General features: G+C 49.2%; 1 protein-coding gene across 1 annotated transcript; it reads left to right on the forward strand.

Moving 5' to 3' along the window:
* The first annotated feature begins 3,682 nt into the window (after positions 1-3,682).
* Positions 3,683-5,057, forward strand: SOX3 (SRY-box transcription factor 3). Its single transcript, XM_030575145.1, has one exon. The coding sequence runs from the start codon at positions 3,713-3,715 to the stop codon at positions 4,661-4,663; it is 951 nt and encodes a 316-aa protein (XP_030431005.1). The 5' UTR covers positions 3,683-3,712; the 3' UTR covers positions 4,664-5,057.
* The last annotated feature ends 13,653 nt before the right edge of the window (positions 5,058-18,710 follow it).

Below are 18,710 nucleotides of genomic sequence, written 5' to 3' on the forward strand. Positions count from 1 at the left end.
CATTGACCAGGCCCTGGTCCCGATCCTGCTAGGGTGTAAGCACGTGCTTTAGCGCGTGGGGTCCAGCTGGAGTCAATGGGACTGTTTTCAAGATCGGGGCCGTAATTCGGGCCAGTTCTACCTGAAAGCATGAGCGGTGACTATGCAGGTCCTGTCCCCTTCGCTGAACAGACGTTGGTGGGTCTGGGGGAAGCCCTCACACTGTGTTGCGGGTTGAGGCCCATATGGGACGACTCCGGGGAGGCAGCCAGTCGTGGTACCCTGGTTGGAGAGGGCGCAGGGCCCAGTGTGGGGTGGTGCCGGCGGGACCTGGCGCATTGTCCCACCGCTGTACCGGGCGCAGCTGTCAGGTCACCAGTAAAGTGCATTGGTGTGAACAGGACTGGCAGAGCCCATATGAGTCCTAACTTTGTTTTCTGTCTCTCTTCTTCCTCCGTGTTACACTCCGCAGCTCATAGACTGGACGGGAGAGGGATTACTCCGCTAATTTTACAGCGCATTGATTGACTAATTCCGCCATTGGACACAACAGCTATTCCTTGCGACGGGGCATTGCGAACCATCTTTTCAAATAGTCACCCGGTCTCCTGGCATTGAGTCAGACAGGAGTCAAATTTTATAACAGCTTCCAAGAGACTGCGTAGGCAGTCGTAAAAGCTTTGCAGGGGGAAATATGTTCAGTAACCCGAAAAGACAAATGGGACAGATCAGAGTGATATTTACTTTCTAAATCAGCCTTTTGATTGTCATGACAGAAGAGACAGGAGAGCTCTCCTGGGAAATATTGCCTTGCTTTGAAATAATCTGCATAGTAAAATGTTGCATCTTTGGACATGTTTAAATACAATTGATTTCAGTTTAGTCTCACACTGGCATAGGGCAAATTAAAATACAGGATGAAGCTAAATCTGAAATGTAAAATTGTTGCCAATTTCCATCTGGCTCGCTTTTCGCCATTCAACAGAAAAGAGCTTTTATATAATGTTCCTATAATTTCAGTTGCCTCCTGATTTTTCGTTACATACATACAGCCAAACACACAAAGCGCAGGACTAAATAGCTAACTAACCAGAGCTCATCTTGATTTGTTTAAACGACTATTCAGAGCAAATAATAAGTGTGAACACCGGAGAAACGTTCTCACAGCCGAGCCTATCTTAGTTTAGATCTGTAGTTGACTAATCAAAATATTTGGCACTGTTGCTTAAAATAAAGGTGATTAAAACTGTCAAATTTGTTGCGAAACGTGGGGGGAAATGTTCTTTAAATAATGTCTTTACAGAGCTAAACTATTTAGATATGATCGTGTCCTTTCAGGAGCTTATATTTCGGGAGTCATATTTTTCAAACCAAACAACCAAAGGTTAACTCCACCATAGCATAAGTAGTGTTTGTTTCCAGGTCGATTTTCCACCCTCCAACAGATGATCATTTGCCAGAACGGAATAACTATTCAAACATTTATTGGATTACTAAATGCACAAACAGTTTAGATCCCACCGAGTTTGCAAATAAAATCTCGACACCAGTCACCGATAGCGAAGTGAAAGTTTTTTTTATTGGTTTTTAACGTTACACCGTTTTATTCCCCCATCGGTGGAAGCGGCGAGCAGTGGGGAGCCTGACGAAGTGTATTCTTCTGCTGTGCTCAGGAAGTCAGGTGGCGGGTTTTCCGGGGCTGGCTGCAGGCTGCTTGCTCGCTGCTCGGTGTTCCCGGGAAAGTGAACTATCTCTGGGGTGCTTCGCAGCGCGAAGCGAGCTTGAGGACTGCGGTGCTTTTTATTATTAATTGTTATTGAATATGCGTCTCTCCCAGTGCTTCCGTGCAGACCAGGACACTGCCCTGGGGAGGTCCCGTCTTCCTTGTGAATTAGCATCATTCTCTTTATTGTCTCTTTTACAAGAAGAACACGGCAGCGCGGCGCATCTCCTGGGTGTAACTGCGTGACCACGTCGCTGGGGTCGGACGATATTTAAAATTCCCAGTCATTTTTTTAACCATCCCCCAGTGGAGTCATCCCCAGCGCCCACGCCGGAGTCTGCTCACACGCCGATGTCAATCCTCAGTGATCCCCCCGCTTCCCCCTGGGCGCAGCTGAGAACAAACTCTTCAGGGTCTCAGCCCGTCGAAAGCCCTTGTTCACACTGCGTGCACAGCTCCGCCTTTCCCGGGTAGCCCTTGGGTTTTGTTTCTGATTCTGGGTTTGAGCAAAGCAAACGGGGGGAAGCAGGGGAAGGAGGAGGCGGGAAGGATGCGGTCACTCAGCAAAGGAGCACGACTCTAATCTCCCCTTCCCCCAAAACATCCACCCTTGTGCTGTAGGAGGCCAGAGGGAGCGGTGAGGCGGCTGCAGGAGCACTGTGCCTTTAAGAAGCTCCTGACCCGGATTGTCCTTGCAGGTGTGGGTGCTGCGGAAGGGGGGGCAGAAAGAGGGCGGTGGAAGAAGGCCCTCTGATTGACAGCCCCCGCAAGCCTCCCCCACAAAGTTTTCTTTCACTCCAAGGAGACTTTGCTGTTGCCATGAAAACGGATTTTGGCAAGCACCCGCCCCTCCCCCGGGGGCAGCCAACTGGAAAAAGTAAAGTGGCAAAGAAAGAAAAGGAGGTGGGGGGCTGGGCAGTGCATGCCAGGTTACCCCCCCATGCACCCCATTTCTCAGCTACCAGGGAGTCCGGTCAGAGCCCAATCAGCCCTAGCTCGGCAAGCCATGCTGGGGCCACACTGAGAGCCAGAACTGGGCTTCAGAGTGGGGCTGGTGTGTCCTTGTGTAACCCGAACAACAAAGAGCCTTGCGGCGCGGGGGGGTGTGTGTGTGCATTTGTAGTGCATGGGGAATTGCAGCACCCCCATCCTTTGATCGGGGAGCCGGGATCCGCAGCCATCCTTCAGATACCCGGGCGAGAGGAGGGGAATGGGGAACCCTTCCCTAGGGAGAGCTGGGCTCCTTGATCCCGCCATCAATGAGGGTCTGGGGGGTGAGCTGAGCTCCGCTGCGGCAGCCCGGGTCATTTCGGGGCTGCTAGCTCCCGTCCCCAGGCACTGGGGGGGAAAGCGGCTCCGCTTCCTGCACCGGAGCAAGTGCCCGCGATCGCGACCCCTTTTGTGCCCCGCACACGAACGGAGTCCAGGGACCGCGCAGCCCTTGGGCACCCTCCAGCCTCGGGAAGCGGAGGTTCAACCCCGCCCCCCACCCACACCCCTGTGCGGCCGGGGGCCCCGCAACCAGCAGCGAGCCGGGGGCGCTTTGCAGCGGGATGCCTGTGCCCGGGGGCCCTTGGTGGGGGGTGGATCTAAAACAAACCCGACCAAAAGTTGCCTCCTCCCCCTGTTCTGCAGGGGGTAGCGTGAGGGAGGGGCTGGGCCCCCTGGTTTCAGCGCGGGAAGGGGGGCGTGCGAATGGGAACCCCCTAAACTGCAACTTTTTTTTTTTTTAACCAGCTGGTCAATTACCATCGTCAGGGCCTGTCGGGAGCCGCGCGCTGATTGGCTGCCGGCTGCTCATTTATAGGCCGTCAATCATCTCCCCCGGCATTGGGAGCGCACGGAGGAGGCGGCTAGAGGGGGGAAGCGCCCAGCGAGCCCCGAGTTTGGCCGCTTGTAGCAACTGCAGCAGCCCGCGAGCGCAGGGCCCCGGGGGAGGAACCCCGCAGCAGCAGCCCGGTCCGGCCTCACCTGCCCGCCACGCTGGCGCACCTGCTGCCCGCCCCGGCCATGTACAGCATGCTGGAGGGCGAGCTCAAGAGCCCCCAGCCCGCCCCGGGCGGCACGGGGGGCCCGGCGGGGGCTGCGGGCAAAGGCGGTGGTGGCGGCGGCGGCGGGGGAGCGAGCGGCGGGGCGGCGGACCAGGACCGCGTGAAGCGGCCCATGAACGCCTTCATGGTGTGGTCGCGGGGCCAGCGGCGGAAGATGGCCCAGGAGAACCCCAAGATGCACAACTCGGAGATCAGCAAGCGCCTCGGGGCCGACTGGAAGCTGCTGAGCGACGCCGAGAAGCGGCCCTTCATCGACGAGGCCAAGCGGCTGCGGGCCGTGCACATGAAGGAGTATCCGGATTACAAATACCGGCCCCGCCGGAAGACCAAGACCCTGCTCAAGAAGGACAAGTACTCGCTGCCCGGCAACCTGCTGGCCCCCGGCGGGGCCAGCGCCGTCCCCAGCCCCGTCGGGGTGGGCCAGCGCCTGGACACCTACGCCCACATGAACGGCTGGAGCAACGGGGCGTACTCGCTGATGCCGGAGCAGCTGGGCTACGGGCAGCACCCGGCCATGAACAGCCCCCAGCTGCCGCAGATGCACCGCTACGACATGAGCGGCCTGCAGTACAGCCCCATGATGTCCACGGCCCAGTCCTACATGAACGCGGCCTCCTCCTACAGCATGTCCCCAGCCGCCTACGGCCAGCAGCCCGGCACGGCCATGAGCCTGGCCTCCATGGGCTCGGTGGTGAAATCCGAGCCCAGCTCGCCGCCGCCCGCCATCACCTCCCACTCCCAGCGGGCCTGCCTGGGGGACCTGCGGGATATGATCAGCATGTATCTCCCGCCCGGGGGGGACGCCACAGACCCTGCCAGCCTGCAGGGCACTCGCTTGCACAGTGTCCACCAGCACTACCAGAGTGCCGGGACGGGGGTCAATGGCACTGTACCGCTGACTCACATCTGAGACTGCGCTGCCCTCGGCGCAGCCCAACCCCGCTCCTGGGAAAGCTGGTTGCTCGCTTGAGCGGACTCGGACTCGAGGCAACTCCCCGGGAAGACTTTTTTAAAAGGAAAGTTCGATGTCGCGTGTGTTTTTTTGTACAAAAAAATAGGGGGTGTGTGTGGACTGGTTTTCTCTAGAGCACAAATGTCTCCTGGGAACACCTGGGAAGTTTTAAAACCGCAGCCGCTTCTTTCCTGGTTTCTGATAGGTTGACTCTCTATTTTATTCTTTTTTTAAAAAATGCAAACCCCGTTTTAAAGGTCTTGTCTATTTCAGTTTGAGTGTAGCTGTGGACTGGACATGTGGCGGGCTTTCTTCAAGCTCAGATGTTTACATTTTTGTTTGTCGCCCTTTTAAAAAAAAAAAAAGTGGCCCTCCCTACTGTGTCCTGCTGGAGGTTTTATCTGAATCTGTGTCGCTTCCACGACCTCTCCACGAGAGAGAAGTGGGGCGGGAGGAGAGAGGGAAAAGCTGTGCGGGTCGCAAATGCAAGGTCTTTTTTAACTTATAGTAAGTTGTGTGTGTTGGGGTTTTTTTTCCTCAAGCTTGTAAACTTCTGTAACTCGGTTTGTGAATTTGACTGTGACACCCTTTTGCCATACCCCACCAGGCAACAAACGCTTTAGTTTTTGTGGCTCCAGTTTCTTAAGACTTTATCCTGTGAAACACTCCTCCTCTCCCCGCCCCTGAATCAGAGATCAATAAATTTTATAACGGGCACCTCCCCAGTCTCTTGGCGATTTGTACGTTGGGGTGAGGAGCCCCACGGTGCCCTGCTCAGAGCCTCAAAGAGAAGTGCCTCCATCCAGCGGGTTACGTGGGACGCTTGTAAATGTCGGGGCTAGAAACCCGCGCGCGGTGAGGTTTAGACCGTCGCTTTAAAGCTCAGAATTCAGTATTGCTGTGCGAAGGGTGAAAGCTGCTTCCCGGGGAGGTAAACGCTTAAAAACCGATCCGCTCCTGCCCATCGGCTCTTGCGGTGCGGATCTTACCCCACATGGGCGTTGTTGGAAAAACTGGAAGTCCCCTGGGTTTAATTTCTCAGGGAGAGGGGAGAATAGGGCTCAGGAAGCAGAGCGGGCGGAGATTTATCTACCCATCAACTCGCTTATTTTAGGCACCTGTTGCCCCTCCAAAGAGACACGTCGCGTTCCCAGTGCGGCGGCCGAAAGGTTCGGGTTTAACGTCTGTCCGAGGTGGGCTGCGCACCCAGGAGCGCCGAGCGCAGCGACTGACCGCCCGCAGAAATCTTCCTTGGCTGGTATTAAAAATGAGTGTTTGCAAGAGTCCGAGGGGCGATAAACAATGTAATCTTCTCAGGCTGCCTGGCCTCGTGGTTTTAGTCCGCACAATCACTCCCATGGCATGGGCTTGGCTGTAGGGTTCGCAGAACCGCTAGCCGGCTCCCACTTCGTTTATCCTAAAAATACAGCAGGTAGCTCGTACCTAAAGTCGTTTTAAACTGATCACAGCAACCTTTAGGTGTACATCGAGCTGTCTGCGTGTGTTTTGAAAACCGAATTAATGCCATTTCGTTCGCACGGTAATTCACTCCTGGCCGTTTATCAAATTAATACCAAATCTTCATGGTTTCGTGTGGTGTTTCTTTTTAAATGTAACTGATGTTGTCTAACTCATTTTTCTGCTCCTTTCGCGTTTGGCACCTGTTAGTCTGTATTTCTTAGGGCAGTGGGAAAAGAGAATCTCTCACGTGGCTTGAGGCTGTTCTACGCCAACCTTGCTGTGACTTCTTGCATCTGCGCGAGAGAGTTTTACTAGCCAAAGCTGTTGGAAAAACAAAGATCCTGGCGTTTACACGAGGCGGGTTCCAGCCGAGTATTTCTAAGCCTGTTAATGTGACTCTCGTCTCCTGGCTCTTAACTGGCTTTTCTAAGGGGGAAAAATGGATTTTGGAGACGGGGGGGGGGTGTCTTTTGTGAATCTCACACAACGCTGAACTCCACTCTCTCGGTGCTGTGCTGCGCTGCACAGGAAAAAGGCGAAAACATTTTCCCTCGTCCCTCAAACAAAACAAAAGCGTGAATAACTCCCCTCCCCCCAGCTGCATTTTACCCCCTAGGGGTAAAGTTCCACCCAACTCGAGAAGTGCGATTCTCTCTGGGAGGCTCGGGAATTAATTTCAGACTTTTCCTTGTAGCCACGAATTTGCCTGGCTAACGACCGAAGTATTTTAACCTCCTTTGCCACAGGAGCCTGGCGGGGCCCTGTGTCTGCTCCGGGGCTGCAGCGCTCTGGTCAATTTCGCGGGGTTCACTCGCGTTTAGGGGTAACGAGCGCAGGGTTTATTTTCAAATAATACCTGGTTTATACGGAGATGTGGCCTGAACCCTGCGTCCCTTTGCACCGGTTCCTGGAGAGGGTGGGGGTTTCTTCTGGGGAAATACCCTCTCCCCACCCGATTAACGAAGAAGCGCCGCCCGATGTAATAACGCGTTTAAGAAAAGGGGATTTAGTTATTTTTACACTCCTCCTTTGGGCCCAGCTCCACTACGCCCCAGCCCCGGAGCCTCCTGGATGTTTTGTTTGTTTCTGGATAATCGCAGGCAAGGGAAAGTACACGAGACAAAACAAGAGTGGGCGCCAATCTGCCTCCAGGCCCCACCGCCCTCAGCTGTCTGCAGAGGGACTATCTCACCCCCCCTCCCCGCCAGCCTGCGGACACTAAAACACTTTGCCCGCACACTTGATAGTAAAACGTTTTGCAGATAAAACATTGGGGGGGACTTTTCAGCTTGGAAAACCCGACGCATCTGCTTCTAAACGCAGACACCCGCCGCCCCCGTGTACCCTCTCCTTTTCTCAGCGCTTTTCTCCCTACCCACCCATTGCCCTGCGGGCTTTGCAATCAGGGCCCTGGGGAAGGGAACCCGCGGTGTCTCACCGCACCGTCGGGGTGGAAGCATTCTTGCAAGGAGAAAGCAGCACTGGCCTCGCCTTTGTAGCCCAGGCCCCGGAGCTCCCGGGACTGTGATAAGGGGACAGACAGGGCCAGACGGGTTGGGCTGCAGATCTCATCTCTGCTGGGAACAATCGCTGCCCCGGGATGGTTTTCTATAAGCCGCGGGCAGAACAGCACAATCCCTTTGTGATGAAAGGGTGCGGGGTCCTTCCCACCCCGAACAGCCCCCTTCTAAACCAGATCGCATGTAATCACCCCCGTGAGGACGTCAGACCCCCACTCAAACCTAGTGTAAACCGCTGAAACTCCGCTGGGATGACAGCTGCTTTCCCGAGCTCCGAACTAAGCCCCCTAATTCTGCCCCGTTATAAACGCATCTTCAGGAGCCGCGGCTCCCCCTCTGTCGGAGGCTGAGATTCTTGGCTTTGCGGGAGCAGAGAACCGCCCGCATATCTCTGCGGCAGGCCGAGGAGCGCGGGTCCTTGGGAAGCAGAACCTCTCCTGCTGCCTTCTCCGGAGAGCGCTCCCCGGCCTGGCTGTATGTGTCCCCTGAGTGCACTGTCCTTCCTGCTCCTCTGCTGCTTGCCGAGTAAGCCAGACACGATATTTCTTCTCCTCCCAAAATATTTCCCAGGAGCTAGGGGTCCACTCACACGGAGGATCCCAGCTCTCTGGTTTTGGGGGTGGAGGGGAATCTTCCCTTCTTGTAGAAGAGCAATTGGGTCACAGTTGGGAAGGAGGAAAAATTCCCCCTGACCTTGCTCCCCTAGGAACGGGGGTGCTGAAGCTGCCCCCATCACATTGGCATTTCATAGACCCGAGGGGACAGTAGCAAACTGGAAGAGAAAACTTTACCTGCAGCTTTTCACTTTTCCTAGGGGCTGCCTTTTCTCATGCTCCGTCTCAGCCCACGCCCTACCCCCCCAACAAACAAAACAACTCCGTAAAACTGGTTCTTAGGCAAAGGTGGAGGGAGAAGGCTTCCCTTGCACACAACTAAAACATTTTGCTTGTGCTGGGATTTGTTTTTAAACTTCAGAGGCTGAACAGAGGCACAAATTCTGATCTCGGACAGTCCAGCATCTCCCCGACTAGTCCGGATTCACACTGGTGTCACCGGGATCAGCACATTCTCATGAGTGAGGGCTGGGTGTTGGAAATAGGAGAAATCGGATTAACAAATTAATCTGCAAACAGTTATAAACGCTGCCGAGTGTTACTGCTTTAGAACTCACTAATAGACCTAATCCTGCCAGGTGCTGAGCATCTGCCCCTCCCACGGAGGGTTTATGGCCCATGAAATGCTTAATCGCTATATACTCGAAATTATATAATCAGGTGTTTTCACAGTGAAAACCTGCAGCCTTATTCTCCATTTCTTTCAACTCCAGTGCAGGTGAATCCAGCATCCCTGGCTAAATGGATAGAATATCAGGAGTGTCTTGGTTAATTGTGTTAGCATCTAAATGTGGTACCAATATTTAACCTGCTGCATGAACAACCTGTTGAAAAGCAGAGGGGAAGATTCCACTTGATACTGTTCAGTTTGCAGATTCCAAAAAACCACAGCATCTCAGGTTACATTTTGAAGACTATTTCCTCCCCACAAGGGCTGTAAAGTGCATTTGATATAACAAAAACAGTAAGTGAAACTATTTTTCAATTTAAAAATTAGGTGTGGAGAAGAGGTAAAAAATCATGGAAAATTAGCAGAGGGATCAATCATATAGGCACTGGTAGAGAATGCCTGTAGGATTTTTAGATTTCTTTTTTCATTCACTTTCCTTGTTTCTAATGCTGTTTTCTATAGGGAGAGATGAATGTTAAACTCAGTGTGAAAAAGCATTTGATTAACAGACATAAATCTGAAGTATTTGTTAGATCTGGGTACTTCCATATCAGAAATGAGAGGAGGAAAATATACTTCTTTAAGATCACTAAGCCTATATATTGGCTACAAAACACCTCCATTAAATGTTTTATCTATGTTAAATGAAAGGGGAAAAAAAACAGATTATTTAACAGGGGCAAATAAAATGGCAGAAACAAAATAATATGACTGCTTTGAGGCTCCGTCCAACTTGTGTACACTTTAGTACCAAGTCTTCTCTACAAGTGCCTGTCTGAATGATGTCACCACTTTGACTGTCCCTGTGTGCCTGTTTAGGGCCTAATCCTGTTTCCACTGGAATCAATGGCATACAATGCTTCAGAGTCAGTCCCTTTGTGCTTGGGATGCTGGAAGGAAAAAAGAAAAACTTTAAAATCTCGCAGTAGAGATTTTTTGAAATTCTGATGTGTTTTCTTTTGGTTTTGACAAGGCTTCTGTAGGGAAGAAAGGTGGCCTTTTGGTTAAGGCCTTGTCTACATGGGGAAATTGACCAGAGGAGCTATTTTGGAAAAGGCTAGTCCACAATAGCTATTCTGGAATAGCTCCCAGTGTGACTTTTATTGTTACTGCTGAGTGCAGTAATTGTTCTGGAATAAAGTGACTTTTGTTCCAAAAGAGTGTCCGCATGGGGAGCTATTCTGGAATCACTATCCCAGTCAATTTCCTCTCAGGAGATCAGGGTTCTGTTCCCTCCTCTTCCATAGATGTGTGACCTTGGACAAGCATTAATCTCTCTCTGCCTGTAAATCCTTCCCTACTTCACTGGGACACTTTGAGAATCAATCTATAAATACCTGGAGGGCACTCTGATAGTGCAGTGACAGGGGCTATATAAATACCAAACCAGATTAAATTGGATTTGGTTACCTTTATTTGAGAGAGGACAGCCAATCTCAGGAGGCTTGCCTAGATAAGAAATCATGCATCATTACTGCTAAATTGATTTTTTTTTTAAACTGGGTTTACACCACTTTAGTTGAATTTGGAAAACTACTGGATTAAGCTAAATCAGTTTGTGTGATTTAACCTGGTTAAAGTATGTCTGCATTCGAGGTTAGCACTAGTGTAACTAAACTGAGGTAATTACGCTGGTGCAAAGATCCCATGCATACATCAGCCAAAAGAAGATGGGTCTGGTGACCGGGATCCGAAGAATAAGAGGAAATTCAACAGTGCTGTAACGTGTTAGTTTGTCATTTTATATTTTTTCTGCAGCTTGTGACTGAGGGTTTTGGCCTTGGCAAACTTTTCTATTTTCCTCTCAACAGGTTATAATGCGTCTTTCTATACCACCCAGAGGAAAAACCTCTGTCTAACGTCTTTGTGCAGCTCATTCTGCTGTGTCCCTTCGCACCAGGCTGAGATGGTTAATTTCATACGTCCCCATCTGCAATGTTCTGTCGTGGTTTCACAAATGATATAAATACATTTGACACAAAGAGAAGAGTCAGAGCATAGCTATGGATGTTTGCTAGTCATGTTAGTGATTGTTCTTGAATGCCCTACATAAGAAAGAAGTCGCTCTCAGAAGTCAATGGGAACTTTACCCGAGTAAAGAGTTCAGGATTAGCCCTTTGGTGTTGGTTTCTTTTTCACTGTACTATAACAAGTTCTCTTGACAGGAAAGTCCCATGTTATTAAACCAAAATTAAGAAGAAATACTTTGGTCTAAAATTATTTTATTTAGACTCACTGCGCACATTTAATTTCATGGCCACTCTGTCTATTGCAAAGTGACACTTGAAAGTCCTTGATAAAAATGTGAAGAAGAAATGATGCTTTATACTTGCAACGTTGGGGCAAAGAGGAATTATTGTTTTGTGAACATCAGTATATAAAGCAGTTGTTTTCTGAGTCTATTTTCTGAGCTGTACAAGGCTGGGAAAGCATTGTCTATGCATGAATTAATTCTCGCTTCCTTACAACATTGTATTAAGCTGCAGTAAAGAAGTCAATAAAAATGTGTGTGTCTCTATCTTAAATTTTATGTGTGCATATGTATATATTTATGCGTAGTCTTACAAACTTGCCCCATGTGCTGCATGTGTAGCTGAAGTAACAAGAGTCCCCTCTCTGCACTCTGTGCTATGAAACCATCTTTAAAAAGAATTGAATCTATTGTGTATTACACAAAGGTGGGGTTTTTTAAAGCTCTTCTCAAGACTAGGGTTTTGTGTGGTGTCTCCTTCCCCTCATTTGTCATTGTAGCACAGTTCTCCCCCAACAAACTCTGATTTCTGCCAGTTTCCGGGGTTCAAAGATTGAATTCTTACTGGGATTCTAAGCCTTCTCTGCACAAAGGGAAAGTCTTCACTGCAGCGCAATCGATACTTGGCTAAGCCTAACCTGGGCTTAACATGGGCCTAACATGGCTGCCACTCTGAAACCCAACGGGGGTGTGAGCAGAAAAGCACCACACATAGCAGTCAGCACAGACGGGCCACACAGCAAAGCCATATTGGAGTTGCTTAGCCGAGACTGGTGCTGCAGTCACTTATGTGGAACACTAAGACTTCTGGGGTCATATTTCATGGTTCTTAGCGCTTCACTATGCGGCACTGCTCTAGGACTCCTTTTGCAATATATTGTGGAGAACTTATCAGTCTTTCTGGGGTTCCTGCGTGGCATGGATCAAGGTCAGGACCATAACCTGTTCCAATTGTTGGCAGTAATCCAGCTCTCATTTTGGCAACAGGATGCAGATGCAGGGCAGGAGACGTGGTGGGGGGGCATTTCAGAAGTGGCTTGTCCTCCTGAAAAGGGACTGGTGAGGAGATCATGCAGGCTGCATGCAAACATGGAGCAGTGGAGTCAGCTGATGCAGGCTGCACTAGCTGTGGAATCTTCCTGTGTTGACCAGCAGTTCTGGAGCAGAACCAGAAGCAGAGTGCAGTGACTACATGACCCTGCAGACCCTGCGATGACCAGTAGTAGTTCCAGAACTTCTGAGGAGCTCTCCCCAGCCCTTCAGTGCCAGGACCTGCAGAGGAGGGAGTCCATGCTAGTCCAAAAATAGGTTATTATTGCCATCTGGAAGCTTGGAGATGGCAAGTCAACTATGAGTGCAGAGGCGATGGAGGTTTGCAGTGGTTCACTCTGTGAGAGCAAAAGTCCTGAAATAGCAGTGGACTTTGAGTGAACGGACTTCCTGAACTGTGCTGGAGCCATGGGAGGGCATGCATGTGCTTTGTAAACTGGAAAGGATGCTACTCAAGCATTTATATGGGGCTTGGCGCCAACAATAGAGGATGGTTCATTAACTCCACTGTTGTACACAGGTGGGGTATTTTGGAGGACTGGCATTTTCAAACTGGTACAAGATGGGATTTTATTCCCACCCAATCATATGGACATCAAGGGTTGTGTGTATCCACTCTTATGGCGGGAGACCCAGCGTATCCTCTACTGCCCTTACCCTGCCCTGATGTGAGCACACCAAGCAGAAAAGGTTTAATTACACCCTGAGGGGGATGATGGTGGAATGTGCCTTTGGCTGGCTGCAGGCAGGATGGCGCCGCCAACAAACCCATTTGGAGCCCCGTGTGTGATGCCGTTGTTGTTGGGGCATGCCATGACTGCGCAACGGAGGTGAGGAGCAAGGGGAGAACTTTGCCCTGTGCTGGTTTACAGGCCTGGAACAGACAAACAGAAAGTGCACCTCTTCTAACTGGGGCTGGGTCAAGAGAACAAGGGGAGTAAGGGACACTGTGTGTGCCCACATCTTTGGGATAAGGGGTAGTGTGAACACAACACCATCATGCTGTACCAATTGAACATTTTCTGCATTGTAAATCTGAGACTTTATTCAAATCTCTGCTTTGAAGGTCCCATATTTTGATTGTTTCCCAAACACTCACACACTAAGGTACTGAACAGCAAAATAATTGACTAAAAGTTAACAACACAGGCAATCTGGCTGCCACGGACCAAACCAATGAGCCGTGAAAGCAAACCAGAAAATAAAACCAAGGAGAGCAATGGCCCCTGGAATGGACTTGCCCATCATCAGTGTACCTGTTCTCCTTCCCCCAGGATGCACTGGGGTTGAATATATTGGGTATACCTATCTACCTATGTGCACTTCCCTCTATGGACTGCATTGACTGGCTCAGTCCCTGTCTAGAATCACCTAGTGGCTGCAGGACCTAGTAGCATAGAGGGAAGGCCATTGGAGCAGGTGGCAGGGGGGCAGGGTCTTTGGTCTGGGCTGGTGCATTCAGCTGCCTGCTGGTCATCATGCCAAGCAGCTACTTGAACAGTTCCCTTTGCTACTGGTGATCCTGCTCCTTCATCACCCAGTTGTGCTTGATATAATCCATGGCCATTCTTTTCTCCATTCCCAGCACGGTCTGCTTCTATCAGTCCTGCTCCACCATCTCCCTTTGCACTTGCAAGGGCTGGTCTGACCTGCTGGCAAAGTTCTTCTGCATCTCCTGCAGCAAGTTGTCCATGGTCTTCTTTCTTTTCCCCTGGAGGTTCTGGACCTCTTGCTGACTTTCAGGACACTCCTGACTGGAACAGATGGCCCTGAAAAGCAATGAAACAGCCCATTCTTTTTCTGTCAAGCAGGGTGTGGTGGGGGGAAGGTTTCTCCTCTTCAGCTTTCTGTATCACAGTAAGAAAAAAGTACCAGTGTGATCTGATCTCCTTGACCTACATTCTCCTCTATCTCTGCCCTTATCTGTTCTGAAACTGTCTCATAGGGTTCCTCCCCAGGGAAACAGTGCAAAGGGGGTGGATTAGCAGCACTCAAGCTTCATGCTATAGCCCCAGCTGGGTCAGGTAGCCCAAACTGAAAGCACCACCAAACTCGGGGTGTGTGTGTGTGTAAGCTGGGTTAGGGGTAACACTCAAGTAAGAGCCTAGATTAACTTCCTTACCTTGTCAAATCTTTTTATAAACTTTCCCTTTATAGTTGTAATTTTAACACAATACTGTGCTGTATTTGCTTTCTTTGGTCTCTTTTGGCTCTGCTGCTGCCTGACTGTGTACTTCCAGTTGTAAATGAGGTGTGGGGTTCAGTGGTCAGTTCATAACTTTGGTGTTGATATATGGAAATGACTGCTGGGCCAAGTTTCCTAAAAAACACACATGATCTTAGCAATGTCTCCATCATCCTACAAATGATATAAGGGTTCTCCCTCTATACCTGGGTCTTTATTTTTAACTATTAATTTAGAGATGTTTTAACAGATTTGCATATCCTGGCCATGTAAATATCAGAGACAAAACAATAATCATTACAGCAGTGAGCTTTTGGTTACAGAAGCATTACACTGTAATAGTCATCAGATCTCTGTATTTAATAGGGCATTACCAAATTACAGAATAAGCGTTTCTATTCTACCCATGATGCATGGGACAGTGATCTTATTACATCAAGTGAGATCTCAGATTACATATATTTAACAAACCAGGCATGTCTATCAAATGTTAATATTAAAAAGGGGGGGCAGGAGGGACAGCTGTGTTGGTTTTTTGCAGGTGATTGTACTTTGGGGTTCTCCCTATGTTTATGACGTTGGCATTCATTTGTGTTAACTTTGAAAGGAGGGTGGCAAAAAGTGCTTCATAGAATATTTTCAGAGACTATTCAACAATTATTGTATTGAAAATAGCAGCTTCTTCCTATGGAATGTCAATTTGGACAGGTTAACCTCTCATTGCAGGGGATAAGTGCATTAGCTGGATATTTGTTAGCAAGATCAACTGTGAAATGCCTGACAATGCTGGCACTTAAGGAGACCATAAGTAGTCTTCAATGTTAACAGCCCATTGAGGTAACTAGGGAAGGGACAACACTTCTCTAATGGTATTCATTGTGAATGCAGAATCCCAAACCAGTTGGTCATGTTTGCCTTGTCAAGGCTAGTTACACAGCAGAATGGGCTAGAAAGCTACTTTTTTAATAATTAATGCCCTGAGCCTCTCAGGTAGTCGGACAACTGGGAGTTAGGCAGCTAATGACCTGTGGGCATCTGGGCCTACATGCTTGGGATTCATGGGCTTTCCCATTTCTGCTGGTAGATTTCTAAGGTCCCTGCTCATGACCGAGGACAAACAAATCCCACAGTGATGTAAATGTTTTTGAGGGTTACCTCAATACTGAATAATAGACTGTAGTCAGGACCAGGGCCTCAGGAAACAGTGGCCTCACATGGGATTTTCCAACTCCAAAATGATTTCCCACTGACCAGTAGGAATTTGGCATTGCAAGCTTTCCCGGTGTGCTTGCCACTTGCTTTGCCAGTCAGTGCAGCTCTCTCTCTGTGCCCTGGGGCTGCAGGGCTGGGGCAAGTTCAACACAAATTCAGGAATGTGGTGTTGCACGTCGTAAAGTTCATCAGCCCAAGCCTGCCTCACAATGCTCATTTCTCAGGGCCAGAAGCAGCACTTCACCATCAGCAGCTGCTCCAGGAACACCACTGACAATCTTAAATTGGTTCTCACTATGTCCCATCAAAATCTGACCGTCTGGAAATCCTCATATTCCCCAAGGCTCTTCTTACAGCTCTGTAAACACCAGAGGATCAAGTGTCCTGTGCTTGCAACACTCTGACAATAGCGCAGTGCTGTGTAGACTCCATGCCTCAGTCAGAGATGGTGAACAGTGGCGTGTCCTGTGTGCTTTCATGGAGTTTTCAAAATAGGCATGAAAATTCTGGGTTAGGGATGGCATTGTGGAATGGAAGGGACTTGAGCGACAGTCCCAGTCACTATGCATGACTAGTTTCTTTCCCACCATGCATTGCCAAAACTTCCCAAAGGACAGTGAACTGGACCATGGTGGGTTGCACCCTGGGATACCTACTCCTGGAGCAGCACGCTGTACATTGAAACAAAGGCTCCTGGTGAGTACGTGCAGCACCGACGCAAGGAGCCAACTATGCGATAACTGCAGAAGCTGTATTCTTCTGTGACTTGCATGTAGACACATCCAAAGCAATGACTAATGAGGGAAGTGGAGGTCTGCAAAATAGCTAAAAGATGCGCTAAATCAGACAGAAAATGTTTTGGATGATGCATGGGGCCAGGACCCCACTTTTTATTGGCCATAAGAGCAAGCAATTGGAGGGGAGGGGGCAGAGAGAAGCAAATGAGGGGCAGGGTCTTGGTGGGAAGAGGCAGCGCGGGGTCTTGTGGAGAAGGGGCTGTGCGGACGGGCAGGGGGCCATGGTTCAGGCCTTAGGCTATCCCAAGTAAAATATCCTAATACTTTCGCTATTTAAAGTAGGACTGGACAGAGCACTGGAATATGCAGGGGATAATCCTTTATCGTCAGAGGGACGTGCTGGCCCCGATGGCTGTTTCCCACATCTAATGGCTGTGAGTTCAGCTTGGACATTGAATATAGACTGGTCAGTTTCACTTCTGTGTCCAATATGTTTTTCATGTTGGTTCTCCTGCCCTACCTCAGGCCTTGTCTACGCTAGAGAGCTCAATCATTTGTAAAAAATAATAATAATAATAATAATAATTTTGCTCTGATAAAGGCAAAAGTGATTGAATGGGTCTGTATATTTTTTTCAGAGGAACATGGGCATTGCCCTACTGAATTAGATTAATAATAATCTTGTATAACGCTTGCCATCTATAGAGCTCAACGCATTTGTACACGGTATCATGATCCTCATGTCACAGATGGAGAAACTGAGACACAAAGCGGCACCATGTCTTGCTTAATGTCACTCAGCAGCCAGCGGCTATGCTGGGTCTCCTGAGATCTCCTGAGTCCTCTTCAGAGCAGTGTGTCATATCTATGTAGTAACTAGCGTACTACGGTCACTTGCATTTTTGCCTTACAGCCATGGAAAGTGCACTGTTTGAACGACTGAGCCGCTGTGTTCTCTGGGCCTGTTTTCCAGAGCTCTCTGATGCCTGCACGGTGGGAGATTTTCTATCCATGCTGTAGACTGCCTGTGGGGACCTGAGAGTACTGGGGGAGAGCAGGGGACAAACTGCCATCATCTCTATTGTTGTTAAGGTCTCAGCATTGGAGTTTACAACTCTGCAGGGGACAGGTTCTGTTACAAACTAACCTAACTTTTTATTTATTTCTATTGAAACCCCAAAAGTGCTTCAACTCAGGACAGAGCTTGTAATTTAAGTTAATAAAACCAAAACAAATCACTGAATTTAAATGTTAAGCTTAAACTCATGGCAGGCCCTTTAACAACATGCATTTCACTAAAACAAAAGGAGCATTTTCCTCTGTCTACCCTTGACGACAGTAAAATGTAAAAATGAAGTGCTATTCTTCGCCAGACCAAGAAAAGGAGACAATGCAATACAATCACATCTGTATTTCATCAGCACAACCCCATATGCTATATTTTGCCTGTTTGTTGGCAATTTAATTTCTACTGCAGCTCTGTAATGGGAGCAACTTGTAGCTGGGTTTGTTGCTTCTGTGCTGCATCTGTTTGAATCCACTAGCAGCTGCAAAATTCCAGGAGCGCTCTTTTCATGATTCAGTGACCATGTAATTGGCCATGGGATTTATTCAGCCCTTTCATTCTATTTGAACCTACCGTACGGCATAGTCTTACAGAAGTGCACTGGTTACATTCTATAGATTTGTGCTGTGCCTTATGAAATGCTAACAGTTTGCTATCCGGCTCTCTCGCATACGCTGTCACACACACAATATCATCATAACAGATGCCTTTGTGCTTGCATCCAGTCTAACTCCTAAATGTTTAAAATGCACAGTGCAGGTTTAGTGCATAAGGGACCTGGCCTTTTTAAATGAAGGGCACTGGATTTCTTTTCCGCGTCTCTTTGGGCTGGTGCCTGAAGTCAGCTGATGTCATACAGCCATTTGTGCACCACTCCAGGCCAGTCCCCAAGTTGGCTAGCAAAAATCAACATAAGCCCATGCAGAGAGATTTAGCTGCCAAGTAGCCCAAAAGGCTTTTCAATGATGTCACAGTATCACTTAGCAACACAGACAGTTTGTAAGTGTAAAGCCTCTCTTGGGCCTTCCCCGCCCAGTTGCTGGGAGTTCTGGGTGTGGAAGGAATGCTGGGTTGGGTGCTTATCTCCTTATCTTATCTTCTTGTTGTGTTTTGAGTTGGTAGCCTGAGTGGTGATGTGATTGAGAAGATTGACTGGGAGAGGTCAGCTACTGGGCTGACAGAAACCAGGGGTGTCCTTGACTATGGGGCAAGAGAGGCAGTTGCCCCACCAGATCTTGG

Source organism: Gopherus evgoodei, chromosome 9, assembly GCF_007399415.2.
Source record: "Gopherus evgoodei ecotype Sinaloan lineage chromosome 9, rGopEvg1_v1.p, whole genome shotgun sequence".
Taxonomy (NCBI): Eukaryota; Metazoa; Chordata; order Testudines; family Testudinidae; genus Gopherus; species Gopherus evgoodei.

Coding starts and splice junctions, on each gene's coding strand:
- SOX3 (XM_030575145.1), top strand. CDS start 3,713: ATGTACAGCATGCTGGAGGGCGAGCTCAAGAGCCCCCAGCCCGCCCCG.